Genomic DNA, 15,496 nt, shown 5'->3' with positions numbered 1-15,496 from the left:
TTAATAAAGAGACAATTTGAATATATCAATGTCACAAAAAAAAAACATAAATACATGAAATATTACAATTTTTTGAATTAACAAAGAGAATAAGAAAAAAAAAAAGTAATAAAAGATAAAGTACAAATTGAAAATGCTAATATGAAAATAATAAAATGACCACAACAATTTCATAACAAATCTTATACAACAAATTGTTAGCCTGTTATTGATGGGTAAAACATGTCAATATTGAACTCGAATTAGAATTAGTAATAGTTTACCACATAAAATTTATTGTGAAAATATTGTAGATGTAACATTATTCTTATATTTATTGAACTCAAATTCTTATGAGTCTCAAATAAAAGTATTTAACATTTTTATTAGGATGGTTAAAATATGTTAATTTAGTATATATATTTTTGAAGTGTATATATATATATATACATAATATTTTCAAGTCAGGATGTTCCCAAGAGGTATTAATTTAAAATAATTGTTTATATAATTTTTTTTTACATTTATAAATTTTTTGTTGACAAGTGAGGGTGGTCCTAGGGCCACCCGTGCATAATAATAGTAGAGATTATGTACAAATTCGGCTACATTTATGAATATGCGTGAGCTGTTTTGTTGGTGTCGTAAGGCCGAGGTTAAGAACAAGTCCTAGGGCACTCTCTAGGACGAGTGCTAGAGGAATCAATGAAAGAGGACGAGTGCTCACTCAAGCATTAATGTTGACTTCAGTTCCTTTCATGTTGTCCCAATAGCCTTAATTAGTTGGTGGACTTTCTAGTACTTAACAAATATATATCCGGCTGACCCAACCAAAAGAAATTAGAGTAATAAACCTTTGTCACTACGGCACACTCTAATACTTTGTGTAGATTTTTTTATATTAGGCGAGTTTCAGTTGAAGATCAAAAATTATTCTCAAGTTTAAGGCCTTGCAAACCACAAATCTCCATTTGTTTCTCTCCATAGCCAAATCTATATTGGTGGTAAGTTCTTAACACAACAGTACTACTTGTTTTGAGTACCATATATTTCATAAAGGTAGCTCTCTCTCTCTCTCTCTCTCTCTCTCTCTCTCTCTCTCGTATTCTAACATGTTTACAGTGAAATATATGGGATCACATAAGTGTTTTCTGGTATTCGTCATCTAAATGGTAAATTTCTAGATCTTTTTAGGTATGTTGTTTGTCTATCACAGACTCTAATCTTCTTTGCTGAAATGATGTTCATTGTATCTTTATATATATATATATATACACACATGATTATTTACTATCACAGACTCTAATAGTTAGAAGCAAAAGAGAAGAGAAGAGAAGAGAGTGGTGTCATTATCATCACTAAAATAGAGCTTTGCACATGCAGATTCAAATTAACTAAGAAAGAATGTGGAAGCTGAAGATAGGAGAGGGCAAAAATGATCCTTACCTTTTTAGTACAAATAACTTTGCGGGAAGACAAACATGGGAGTTTGACCCGGAGGCTGGTACACCAGAAGAGCGAGCTGAGGTTGAAGAGGCTCGTCAAAATTTCCACAAAAATCGACGTCAATTCCCGGCTTGCGGTGATCTTCTCTGGCGAATGCAGGTACCTTAAACTAATGTTATCTCTGTCATGTACAGTCAAAAAATAAACTTCACGTGCTTATAAGAATTTCTTTTGTACTTTTAAATGAGAGAATTTTGTAACTTTGGTATTGTTATAAGTGTTGGTCATTTTGTTATTGGGCTTATTTATTTTTAGGAGTTTGCTATTTATAAGGGTGGCTTAAGTGTAAATTTATTGAATCAAATTGGTAAACTAGTTCCTATATATATACCAATATTTTTTTCCCAAATTTTAGTGGGGCCCATTGCTCCCAAAGCCAAAGAATGGCGTCATCATTGTCCTAAGGACACCCTTAAACACGACCCTTTAAATAATGTTATGACATGATTTTGTTTCATTCAACAACAATCTTACATGACATAACAATTTTAACATAATCATTAAGTATATTGCTTCAATCCATGATGTGGTAATTGAAAAGGTCGTCTATTATAGTTTTATTCACACAACGTTTTTATTGAGTCAAATAACTTGTTTAAATAATATACAAAAATATGAATAGTCTTATAAATTACCACGTAATTGATTGGAAAAAGAGCTCTAATCATGTTTGATTTGGTATTATTCGTTACTTACCTGATCCAATATTTTGACATTAATGGGATTTTGAAGTGTAAAATAATATTTGTAATTTTTTCTTAGAAAAATACCATATGATTAAAAAAAAAAGGCCATGTTAACTGATGCACTTAGAACAATGGTTAATAAATTATAATAGGAAATTTTTGATATCACTTTCATGCAAAATATGAAAAGTTGTCAACACTATTTATTGTTTGATCATTTTCCCAATAAAGTGTTTCTAAAAATAGTTTTTAAACCAATGCCAACATTGGTTAACATTTTCCTTAAAAAATATATGATTGGTCACTATTCCATCAATTACAAAACCGCTAACACATCAATTAACAAAAGAACTTATACAGTTTATTTTTAAAACTTGAAAGACTAATAGTATCTACTTAAAACTTGAGGAACTAATTACGTTAACGGATAAACTCTAGGGATCTATAGTGCAATTTCATCTTAATTCTTTTTTTACTTCTTTCACAATGTTTAAGGTGACAAATCATAGTTAATGCAACATTATTCACACACACACCCACACCCACACACACACACACACACATATATATATATATATATATATATATATATATATATTCAAATTTAAGGGGGGGCTAGTGCTCCCTAAAGCTAAAGAATGGTTTCGTCCCTGCTCTAAGAGCACTCTTTAACATGACCATCTAAATAATGATATGACCCGTCTTTGTTTCATTTAACAACAATCTTATGCGACATAACAATTTTAACAAATTCTTTAAGTATCCTACTTCAACCCATGATGTGGTAATTAAAAAAGGTCATCCATTATAGTTTTAATCACATATCCTTTTTGTAAAGTTTGTTTAGACCCCTCAAACCACAATTGGATTAACCTAGTTAAAAAGCCAAGTTATTACTTAGTCCAAATTTCAGATCTAAGTTAACACAATCATAAAATCATATCAAGGTAAAGTGTCGAATATAAAAACACAAAGATATAATGACTCAGGAAAACCAAACCGGTAAAAAACCTGGGGAGGATTTAACCTAACTATCCTCAACATAAACTTGAATTCACTATTAAAGAATTGAAATTGTACAATAGCGACTTAGACCACTAACATCCTATTGCTACCCACCAGTAGAACTTACTGACACGACCACGTGCAAGCTCCGAGACCACAGACTCCTTCTTTCTTGGATTCTCCAATAAGCACAAGCACCCTTGCTTGTGTATCTTTAAGCTCTTATGGCAGCAATTGAATAATCATCAAGTTCTCGAAGAAATCTCCTTCTTGATAATCCCAAGCTCGTGTAAAGGCAAGCACCTCTTTGATCTCACAAGAGATTCACACAAACAGCAATATGAGCAACCTAAAAAATGTGACTAGGGTTTGCCTTTTATACCTAGGGTAAAACATGAAACCCTACACGTCATATGGACTTAGGGTTGAGTTGGAAAATCTGCAGAAAAAATAATCTGCACGACTTTCGATCGGTCGAGTCTAATTCTCGATCGATCGAGTCAGGCAAAAATGTACAGTAACTTCTGCAGTTAACTCGATTCCAACTTTACATAAATCACATACTTTGAGCAAGTCTAAAACACAACTAGACACCTATTTTGATTATGGTTTGTCAACAATACATATTAGAGTTCTAATACATTAGTTCCTAAGTACTTAGAACCTAACACTTTTTATTTTGTCAAGTGAATTGTCTAAATAATATACATAGATATGGATAGTCTTATAAATTGCTACGAAATTGATTGGAAAAAGAGTTCTAATCATGTTTGATTTGGTATTATCTGTTGCTTACCTATCAAGTATTTTGACATTAATGGGTTTCTAAAGTGTAAAATAATAGTTGTAATTTTTTCTTAGAAAAGTACCATATAATTAAAAATATATATCTCAGGTTACTATTCCATCAACCCCGTATGCAATACCACTAACACAACAATTAACAAAAGAACTTATACAATTTATTTTAAAACATTGAAGAACTAATAGCGCCTACTTATTTTTTTTATTTTTTTTATACAAAATAAAATTTATACTCTAACGGGTAGGCATTAGGGATTTATAGTGCAATTTTGTCTTAATTTTTTTTACTTCTTTCACAATGTTTAAGGTGACAAATCATAATTAATGCAACATTATTTTCACATAAAACTAGTGCTTGGTAAAAAAAAAGAATTTTTTGAAATTGGTTGCATATGTAATTATTATTATTATTATGTTGTTTATTTGGAACAATCGAAACTGAATTTTTGTTTCAAAAACAAATAGAGAAAGTCTTAATAAGTAATAGAGAAAGTCTTACCTAACCTTCAATATTTTATTGGTGTTGATTGTTGACTCATTCTACTAGGATGCCATTAATGCAATAAATAAATAAATAATGCCATCCAATAGTTGTTTTTTGTATTGAATAGAATCCAATAGTTTAACACTTGAACTTTTATAGAATTAGAGTATCCGAAATGGTGTAATAATGATTCTAAAAAAAAAAATGGTGTAATAATGATTTATTTATTTACCTTTACTTATTATCTGAACACAATTTTGATCCAACCGAACCCGCACGTTCATAAAGTCTTATTATAAAATTTTAAATTTATATGTTTTATTGATATATTTTCAATATATGTTTGTGTACTAAAGTTATATTAAATTTTCTATATCATAGATCACTGAAAGTATTAATAAAACTTAATGTCCAATTGTCAAAAATGAATATTTGCAGCGTTGGATTAGATCTACTACCAAATTGAGTAGTTTATAGTAAGTTAATTATATATTTTTCCTTTATAATTGACTTTTCTTTACTTGACATGTGATATTGCTTGTGGGGTGTGGAGGGTAAGGGCTGAGGTTCAAGTCTTTAGGAGAGAGTTTTGCACACATATACACTTGATTAGGCTAGAGCAGAATTCTATCTTGTATAATTAAAAAAAAAAAACTCTATATATTTAAGCATGAGTTTGAATTTGCTTTTTTTTTTTTAAATTTTATTTTTTAAACTTATATGTTTATGTTCAAGTTTTTTTACCTCAATTTTTTGAAATACAAGTGAACTTTTACCATCTTTCAACAAATATGCAAATAAAATTTTAGCAAAAAGGCAATCCAAATGCAAAGTTAGTTATTTTATAGGTGATTTGACTTCATTTTTTATTTTATGTATACCATGCATAAGTATTTTAATTATTTTTTTATCTTTGTGAAATTATTTGACTAGTAGATTATTAGAATTGCCAAACTACAAACTTAGGGATTTAAGTATTATTAAAGTCATTCGGAAATTTTCTTTTTATTTTATTTAAATTGAAATAAATTCAAACAAAGAGAGGTTAGAAAGTTTGTTAAAGCCTCTTTTTAATTTTTTTTTTTTAATGAAAATGAATATGAGATATATTGAGTTAAGCTGACCAATAAAAAAATCAGGTCAGGGTTATAGATATAATAACTCGCTTTAGTATGATAAGTTTCTTACTCATATCCGATTGGGTCAAAATCAAACCCATCCAATCTATCGTCATATATAAGTTATTAGTAATAGGGGTAATTACACTCCTCTCACTTGAGGTTTAAAGAAATTAACACCCCCCCTTTTTGTTTATATTAGTAATGAAGTATTCTAAATTTTTATAAGAATCTCTTTACAAAAATTTGGCCATTGTTAGTAAAAAATAAATCTGATAAATTTAGAATAAAAACAAAAAATTTATTAAACACCAAAATACTTGCAATGCAAAATCTCTACATAACCCATTGAAAAGAGAAAAAAAAAATTAATAAAAAAAATTCACACTTAATATTTTTAAAACGCACTTTAATTAAAAATTAAAAATAATAATTTTAATAATGAAAAAAAATAATTTTAGAAATTTACCCTTAAGGAAATGGTAAGTTAGTACACAATATTTTTAATATTAATTTAACAAAGTTTGTTCAATCGGATGTCAAGGAGGGAAAAATGATTTTTCCCTGCAAGTTTGGGGTGAAGTGTCATTTCTCCAAACATCAAAGTAGGGGAGTGTAATTACCCCTTCGTAAAACTATGTAGTAAAATTTATTGTATCTCTAGAATCACTCTTTCACCAATAATTATATAACCAACACTATCTTTGCATTGCATTGACATATAAATGTATAATTGGTACATGTGCATTTTGTTGATCTGTTTATTATAGATTAAAGTATACTTATACTTGACATTTTTCAAAAGAACCTAAAATGATAAAAGAAAAATTTGTTAACAACCAAACACTAGACATAGAAGATCAAATTCAAATGGTTAATTGGATTTGAGATTTGTTTTTGGTAGTGTAGAAGCCCAACGGGCTATAGGCCCAATGAATTTTACTTAAACTACATACATATTACTTGTAAAATACTCTTATAGCTAAATTTTGATTATCAATTTTAACATGGTATTTCAGATAAATTTTCTCACTTGTCAAGATCTACTTGCAGGCATCTATACTAAATCCCATCCCATAGAATGCTTTCATGATCTAGTTTCCAAACTTAAGGTTTCATATCTTTCCTTTGAGTTTACGGGGCCGTTAGTATACAAGCCCAATGGACTCTAGGTCCAACGTACTTTACTTGTACAACGTATTACTTGTACAATATACTTATGCTTGCATATATATAGAAAATTGATTCTCAATTCTAACAAGTAAAAACTATCTTTTGATTGTATTTACACCAAAAAAATAAAAAATAAAAAATAAGAAGAAAAGGCCAACAACAACCACAACTCTCAGTATCTTCTATTAGCCACTTGGATTAGTTAATAGGTATTATTGATCAATGTTCATCAGACTAAAATTCTAGTATAATATAGTGCCCAAATTTATAAATGTTTTTTTGGTTGTTTATTTTATGAAGTGAAACTTTATGGTATTCTTAGGCGATGCTAACGTTCACACTTATGTATTTTTAAGTTCTAAACTTCTAATGCCTTAGGAATTTCTTTTGCTAATGACGTAGGAATTATTGAAATGATTGCAGTTTTTGAGGGAGAAAAACTTCAAACAAACAATTCCCCCAGTTAAGATTGGGGATGGAGAAGAAATCACACATGAAAAGGCCACAAGTGCATTGAGGAGGGCCATCCATTTCTATGCAGCCTTGCAATCCTGTGATGGCCATTGGCCTGCTGAAAATGCTGGCCCCTTGTTTTTCCTTCCTCCTTTTGTGAGTTGCATCATTATCATTATTAATTTTTCAATATTTTTATTATCATTATAATTTGTCAAGTAAATATAAACCTCTAGAACAATGAAATTGTTCCAAATAACATCCTTGCTAGTGAACTACTTTGGCTTTCAGCTCGATATAACTACTAGTTTACTTGTATTTGATCCAAAAAATGTAGGTTTTATGTTTTTACATTACAGGACATATTAATACTGTCTTCCCAGCTCGATATAACTACTATTTTTCTTGTATTTGATCCAAAAAATGCAGGTTTTATGTTTTTACATTACAGGACATATTAATACTGTCTTTCCAGCTGAGTATAAAAAAGAAATTCTTCGTTACATATACAATCATCAGGTATATATTCTTGAAAGTGTAAAATATTAACTGAATCAATGAGAATAGAGATTTTGCAAAATTTGTCATTTGTCATTTTTTATTTATTTATTTTTTAGTTTAAACTTCAAACATCATGTCTAGTAATTATGCTATAACTTTATCACATTTTAGAATGAAGATGGTGGATGGGGATTGTACATAGGAGGCCACAGCATCATGTTTTGCACAATTCTCAGCTACATTTGTATGCGAATACTTGGGGAAGGACCTGATGGTGGTCAGGACAATGCTTGTACAAGAGCAAGAAAATGGATCCTTGATCGTGGTGGTGCAACACACATATCTTCTTGGGGAAAGTCTTGGCTTTCGGTATGACTATTTATTTGTGGAGATTAACATCAAATTAGAGTTAAATACTAAAAATAATTTATATTTTAAATTAAAATATAATCATATTTCTTTCACAATTTGGTTTCAAGTACTCACCATGCATTATGACTTTTTGTTGATAATTAACACTAGTATACAATGTCCTGTAAACTGTAGATACTTGGTGTGTTTGAATGGGCTGGAAGCAACCCAATGCCTCCAGAATTTTGGCTTCTTCCTCCATTTCTTCCCATGTATCCAGGTTTATACACTAGTGCTTTTTAAATCATTATTGCATGTGGAACCTTTCTAAGATCAGTTAAGTCACTGTTGAATCAGAGTTAGTACATTTGTTTGATGCCTTTGTCACTATAGAGGTTTAACATTCTTTTTAATGCACCAAATTCTAATTATAACATATCAATTTTTTGGTGCCCAAAATGCAGCCAAGATGTGGATCTATTGTCGGGCGGTGTACTTGCCTTTTTCATACTTATATGGGAGAAGGTTTGTTGGGCCAATCACACCTCTTATTCTTCAATTAAGGGAGGAACTTTACACTCAACCTTACAATGAAGTTAATTGGGCCAAAGCACGTCATCAATGCGCAAAGGTGAGTTTACCTTTGATGAGGAGATAACACCATGAGAAGACTCCAATTGAAGGGTTAATATAACATAGAAGGACATAACATAACCCAAAAGTTTAAGCTTGTAGGTTTGGACTCAATTATGTATCATTAACCACTCATTCTTGTTATTAGTATCCAATCTAGAAATTTAATATTTTGCTAACCATGTCACTCACACGTCAATATTCCAACAACCTTCATGGTTGATAATTGTGGAATGACATATACCATATAGTCTTTTAAATATATCTTTCAATGCATTGATTGTGGAATTATTTTTATTTTTATTCTTTTTTGCGAATGCATTGATTGTGGAAATTATTATTATTTTGCTAATGCATTGATTATGGAAACCAATTACTACAGGAGGATATCTACTATCCGCATCCTTTGATACAAGATCTACTTTGGGATAGCCTATACATATTAACTGAGCCTCTTCTCACTCGTTGGCCTTTAAATAAATTGGTTAGAGAAAAAGCTCTTCAAGCAGCAATGAAGCTCATTCACTATGGAGATGAAGTCACTAGATACATTACCATTGGGGCTGTGGAAAAGGTAATGTGATTCTACAATGCTCTAGAAAAGCCATAGGCATGGTTAATTTAGGCTATATAATATTCCTTCTAATGCCATTTACATTGAACAGGTGTTGTGTATGCTTGCTTGTTGGGTTGATGATCCAGATGGGGATTCTTTTAAGAAGCATGTTGCTAGGGTGAAAGAATTCATATGGGTCGCTGAAGATGGAATCAAGGCACATGTTAGTAGACATTTTATGCAAAACAATTGCAGAACTTTTTACCTATCCATTTGCATGAATTGTTGACTTTGATATATGCAATTTGTGTGTAGAGTTTTGGTAGTCAATCATGGGATGTGGGTTTTAGTATTCAAGCTCTTTTAGCTAGTGATCTCACTAATGAAATTGGACCAGTATTGAAGAAAGGGCATGAGTTCATAAAAAGATCCCAGGTTTGATTTTCAATTCTTAAATCATAAAAGTCTACATTTTTGCTTAGGAAAGTCACTATCAATATGTCATTTGGAGTTATTGTGTTCCCCTTAAACAATCTAAAGGTTAGAGACAATCCTTACGGAGACTTTAGAAAAATGCATCGTCACATTTCTAAAGGATCATGGCCTTTCTCTGATCAAGATAATGGATTACAAGTTTCTGATTGCACTGCAGAATGTTTGAAGGTAAATAACTCTGTTTAATACTTCTTCAAATTCTACTGTTGCTACTTGTCCATAATCACCATGTGACCAAATTCTCCTTTACTTCACAGTGCTGCTTGCTTTTTTCAATGATGCCATCTGAAGTTGTTGGTGAGAAAATGGAACCTGAGCGCTTTTTTGATGCTGTAAATATCCTACTTTATTTACAGGTGAGGATTAGCTTTTCATAGAATGATAAATTACCACTTGTAGCAAAAACATATGCCCTTAGGAAGAGACGAATTTTATTGATTTTACCATTGTTAATTAATGGGAGTTAATTGTTACCATTGTCTAATTGCTATAATATCATTAAAAATTACTACTCTTCCTAAAATCTTAAAACAATTATGAATTGGTGAGCTAATCATCTAACCATTAGTCTAACATAGTGTTGTATATTTATGTTTGCTTATTTTGCATGCGTAGGCATGAATATTAATAGGTAATACAAGCTACCATTGTTATAGATGGATCTAAAAGTGCCGAAAATTACTTGTTCAAATCTAGAGAGATTTGTTATCTAAGAATATTCTTCTTAAAAAACCAAAATTGTTAAAATATATATATATATATATATATATATATATATATATTTATATATATAAGCCCTCATCATCTTTTGAACTAACTACAAAGCAACTTTGTTAATTTTTCTTTGTTTTGCTTTTTTTTTTTTTTTTTTGTGGTGGCTTGTTTCTTTACATATTTAATCATTACTCTCATGTTAATAATACAGAGTAAGAATGGAGGTTTATCAGCTTGGGAGCCCGCAGGAGCTCAAGAGTGGTTAGAAGTTAGTACCTTAACGTATTAAAGTGTCGTTGAAATGTTCATTTGAAATTTATGCAGATATATTCAATCTTAATTATCATATATCAGTGGAAAATTTATTACCATTTTTTCTCTTCTAGTGGCTTAATCCCACAGAATTCTTCGAGGGTATTGTTGTTGAGCATGAGTATGTCGAGTGCACTGCATCATCAATCCAAGCTTTATGTTTGTTTAAGAGGTTGCACCCTGACCACAGGAAAAAGGAGACTGAGAATTCCATTCAAAAAGCAGTCAAATACATTTTAGACATACAAATGCCTGATGGGTCTTGGTATGTTCATGTGCTAGTTTACTCAATATTATTAGCCATAAATGTACTTTTAGATTTCTCATTTTGGTCCCTACGAAATACCATTTGAATATAAAATCTGAAGTTCCACGATGGAAATTTGTTTGGTTTCATTAGCGATACTAAGACATGCTTTCACTGTGTGGTAGATCTTTAAAAGAAAATTGACTACGTCAGCAATATATATTGCAGTGGGGCGTATGAATATAATGGCAGTACTTTGTATCTATTCTTTGATAGTCTTTGGAAGTCTTGTCATCCTCAATCTTTAAAGTAGAAAAAGATTTTTTAGTTCTTGTTTTTTTAATTTTTTAAGTTTAAATTGAAATTGAGAATTAATTTTTTTTGTAATTCTTTATTTATTTAAATGTTGATGTGGCATTTTTTAATAATCAAATAAATTTTTTATTTTTATTATTTTATTAGCCACAACAGCATTTAACATGCCAATAGTGTGCTTTGTTTGCTACATATGAATTTTTTGTTAGTGGGTTGACAGCGGAGATTAAAATAGACATGGTTTTTCATAATCAAGAACTAAAAAGTAGGGACAAAAACAAAAATCAGCCCAAAATGTAGTATCAAAAGTGCATTGACATCATATTATTATTGTTCTTATGGTCAGATAAATTACATGACAAATTTGAAACATTTGCTTACTATTATTGTTATCATAGTTTTATATATAGATGTAATACAAATCAATTACAAGATGAGACTTTGTCGTAGGTATGGAAATTGGGGAATTTGTTTTATTTATGGTACATGGTTTGCCCTTGGAGCATTAGTTGCAGTGGGCAAGACTTACGACAATTGTCTTGCTATACGAAAAGCTGTTGAGTTTTTACTCAGAACCCAAAAAGATGATGGTGGATGGTCGGAGAGTCATCTTTCATGCCCAGAAAAGGTAGTGTTGAACCATGGATTTTGCTTTAAGCCTCTAAATTCTTTATCTTTTCATATTTAATATCTTTCGTTACATCAATTTGGTTCAATGTGTTTTTGTAGATCAATGATTCAATTTAAAGAAATTTATATCTATTCTTGTTTTAAATGAGATTTTGTAGATGTTGTATAGATTCTTCCATGAAAATTAAAATAGCAAATTCTCTATGCTTGGTCATAGATATATATACCTCTCGAAGGAAATCGATCAAATTTGGTACAAACTGCATGGGCAATGATGGGTCTTATTCATACCAAACAGGTTGGTTTATGGTTTAAAAACAAATATATCGTGTTATTGTATGTTTTTCTTGAATAATTCTAAGAATAAAATTTTATTTGTAATAGGCTGAAAGAGACCCGACACCTCTTCATCGCGCAACGAAGTTGATAATCAATTCCCAATTGGAAAATGGCGATTTTCCTCAACAGGTGTCTTTGTTTAACATAACTTCAAATATCAAATAAACATATGTAAATTGACAAGACATAGATATCATTCTTCCATTATGGAACATTGTTTTTTCCCTTGACTAATAATTTTACATCAAATCATTTGTAATTAATCATTAATTACTTTGTTGTGGCAGGAAACCACAGGAGTCTACTTGAAAAACTGCATGTTGCACTATTCAGCATATAGAAATGTTTTCCCCTTGTGGGCTCTTGGAGAATACCGCAAGCATGTTCCATTGCCATCCAAAACTATATAGCTATGAGTGGCGTAGCGAGTTCTTAATTCTTTTACCATTATGTACCATTTACTTTTTTGTCTTACCCACCGGTACTTTATCTTTCTTTAGTAGCTATTAGTGTTTGCATATAAGTTTATAATGGCCACCTAAATAAAATGAGAGTAAGCCCTCCAATATTATATTGTACTAGCATGTAACACGCACTTACAGACTGAAACATACAATAATTATAATGATGAAATATTCATCTCAATTTCCACACTGAGCATTATGAATGGAAGTCACTCGGCACAAAAAATTTTAAAATTAATTGGACAGATAGAATTAAATTAGACTACAATTATGAATTTTGATTTGATTTGAATTCTAAAATTGTACTTCAACTTTATGATATATGTGATTATATATATTTATTCCACTTTTAACAAATTAACAAAATCTTAATCCAAACACACTAAAAACTATTGAAAAATAAGATTCAAAGAAATTTTGGTCTATTTTTCTTATTTTGTAGAAGATATATATATATCTTAATTACAATCCCTTGTTTTAAGGGAAGACCCTCTAATTCCAACTACATTGTCTTTGCACATAAATTTATTTATTTTCATGTTTGAGGGAATCTGTGTTTTTATTTATTTGTGGCTGCACCTAATAATTTATTTAAGTTGCCTAGTTACATACCCTTGACATGGATTAAGCCAATTCGTAGTTCTTATTTTGAGGTTTTAGATTTAAAATCTTCAAATATGATTTTGCCCAATTTAAATAATGGACATTTAAGTCAAATACTTGATGTTTAATTAAGCATCAACTTAATTTCATCTTTGGGTGAGATAGTTGATTTTAATCTCAAGGATAAATCAAGGTCCATGTTTTTATAGAAGTTGAACCAAGGATTTTCTCTTTGAGAAGTTGAATGTTCAAGCAATTTTCCATTTCTTTCATTTGCTTCTTTGTAGGAATTTTATTGCTATTTTGATTGAGGTTCCTAAATTTAATTAAGGGAAAAAAACTTATTTGAAGCAATTTTATTTTTATGAACATGTTTTAGGAGTAGGGAATTGGAAAATTTTCTCAAATCAATTTTATAGTCATTTCATTTCTGGAATTAGAAACTCAATTTTTTATAAAGAAATTAGGAATCCCAAAGAATTAGTCATGTTGGAATTTGAAGGAATTAGAATCCCCACTTTATTTAAAATAATTTTGGTTGTTAAAGACTCCATTGAAGCATTTTTATTTTAAATTGGTGGAGTTACGAATTCCAACTTGTTTAAGATTTGATAGAGTTAATAATTCCATTAATTTGGTAGAGTCAAGTACTCCATTAAGATTTGGTAGAGTTAAGGACTCCATTAATTTTGTGGTAGAGTCAAGGACTCCATTAATATTTGGTGAGTCAAGGACTCTATTAATTTGGTAGAGTCAAGAACCATTGATTTTGGTAGAGTTAAGGTGTAGTGACCCAAAATGAGGGTCTTGCATTCCATAGAATCCCACATCGTTTAGGGAAGCACATGAAGATATGCTTATAAGGAATGACCTCCCTTTAATGTGTGCTTTGGGGGAGAACAAAACCTTGAGGGGTATGGGCCCCAAAGTAGACAATATCTACATAGTTGGGGGTGAGGTCATTACAAATGGTATCAGAACCATCCCCTAGCTGGAAGAGTAGGCCCTACATGCAAGGATGTGTGTGCCCATAAGGGGGTGGATTGTAGTGACCGAAAAGGGGGGTCTTGCATTTCATGGAATCCCACATCGCCTAGGAAAGCACATGGAGATGTGCTTATAGGGAATGCACTCCCTTTTAATGTGTGCTTTGGGGGAGAACAAAACCTTGAGGGTTATGGGCCCCAAAGCGGACAATATCTACATAATTGGGGGCGAGGTCATTACAAATGGTATTAGAGCCATGTCCTAGCCGGAAGTGTAGGCCCCACACGCAAGGATGCTTGTGCTCGTAAGGGGGTGGATTGTAGTGACCTAAAAGGGGGGGGGTCTTGCTTTCTATGGAATTCCATATCACCTAGGGAAGCACATTGAGATGTGCTTATAAGGAATGACCTCCCTTTAATGTGTATAGGTCTTTTCCCCCATTGTTGTGTGCTTTGGGGGAGAACAAAACCGTGAGGGGTATGGGCCCAAAGTAGACAATATCTACGTAGTTGGGGGGCAAGGTCATTACACAAGGACTCCATTGAAATGTGGTAGAGTCAAGGACTCCATTAGTTTGGTAGAGCCAAAGTCTCCATTAATTTAGAGTCAAGGACTCTAGTTGAGACAACATTGAACCAAAACGTTTAGAGAATTTTTATTTGGTAATTATCAAATAGGATCTATGAGTTAAGGATTTGTATCTAAAGCTTCATATATGGAGTTTCGAATTCCTCGTGAAACTCGACCCTATTTGGCTTACAAACAAAAATTTAGATTTGAGGAAGATGGAGGGATAGAGATTTAGAGAAGAAAGGGACTAATAAAATCCCAACCTAATGCTGATGCTACATGCTCCTCCTCTACTTATTGCTCTCTATCTTTGTCCGTGTCTCTCCTCTTCTTCTTTTCTCTTTGTTTTTTTGCTGTGTGTTTTTCTTTTATGCATGCTTGCTTGCTTGTAATTTGTTGAAGCCTCTTTAATTTGTAGAGAAATTGGGAAACTGTTCCCACCTTCTTTTTTTTTTTTCCAACTGATCAGTTCATGGGCCAAAACTACAAGAAAAGTACAGTACTGCACTAGCATCTTTCACGGACTAATGAGGATTTTGGCTAATTTCAGATACTCTTGCTTTTCAAAAAA

General features: G+C 31.3%; 1 protein-coding gene across 1 annotated transcript; it reads left to right on the top strand.

The window, feature by feature from the left end:
* The first annotated feature begins 821 nt into the window (after positions 1 to 821).
* LOC142633993 (beta-amyrin synthase-like) lies at positions 822 to 12,946 on the top strand. Its single transcript, XM_075808255.1, has 18 exons — positions 822 to 983; positions 1,363 to 1,584; positions 7,179 to 7,364; positions 7,638 to 7,727; positions 7,881 to 8,078; positions 8,256 to 8,340; positions 8,525 to 8,691; positions 9,076 to 9,267; positions 9,359 to 9,472; positions 9,565 to 9,684; positions 9,790 to 9,912; positions 10,002 to 10,100; positions 10,670 to 10,726; positions 10,845 to 11,035; positions 11,783 to 11,960; positions 12,180 to 12,260; positions 12,347 to 12,430; positions 12,589 to 12,946. Exons 2-18 carry the CDS (start codon positions 1,384 to 1,386, stop codon positions 12,709 to 12,711), a joined length of 2,289 nt encoding a protein of 762 aa, XP_075664370.1. The 5' UTR covers positions 822 to 983; positions 1,363 to 1,383; the 3' UTR covers positions 12,712 to 12,946.
* Positions 12,947 to 15,496: the final 2,550 nt, after the last annotated feature.

This window comes from Castanea sativa, chromosome 5 (genome assembly GCF_040712315.1).
Source record: "Castanea sativa cultivar Marrone di Chiusa Pesio chromosome 5, ASM4071231v1".
Classification (NCBI taxonomy): domain Eukaryota; kingdom Viridiplantae; phylum Streptophyta; class Magnoliopsida; order Fagales; family Fagaceae; genus Castanea; species Castanea sativa.
This window is presented reverse-complemented; position numbering and strand designations above follow the sequence as displayed.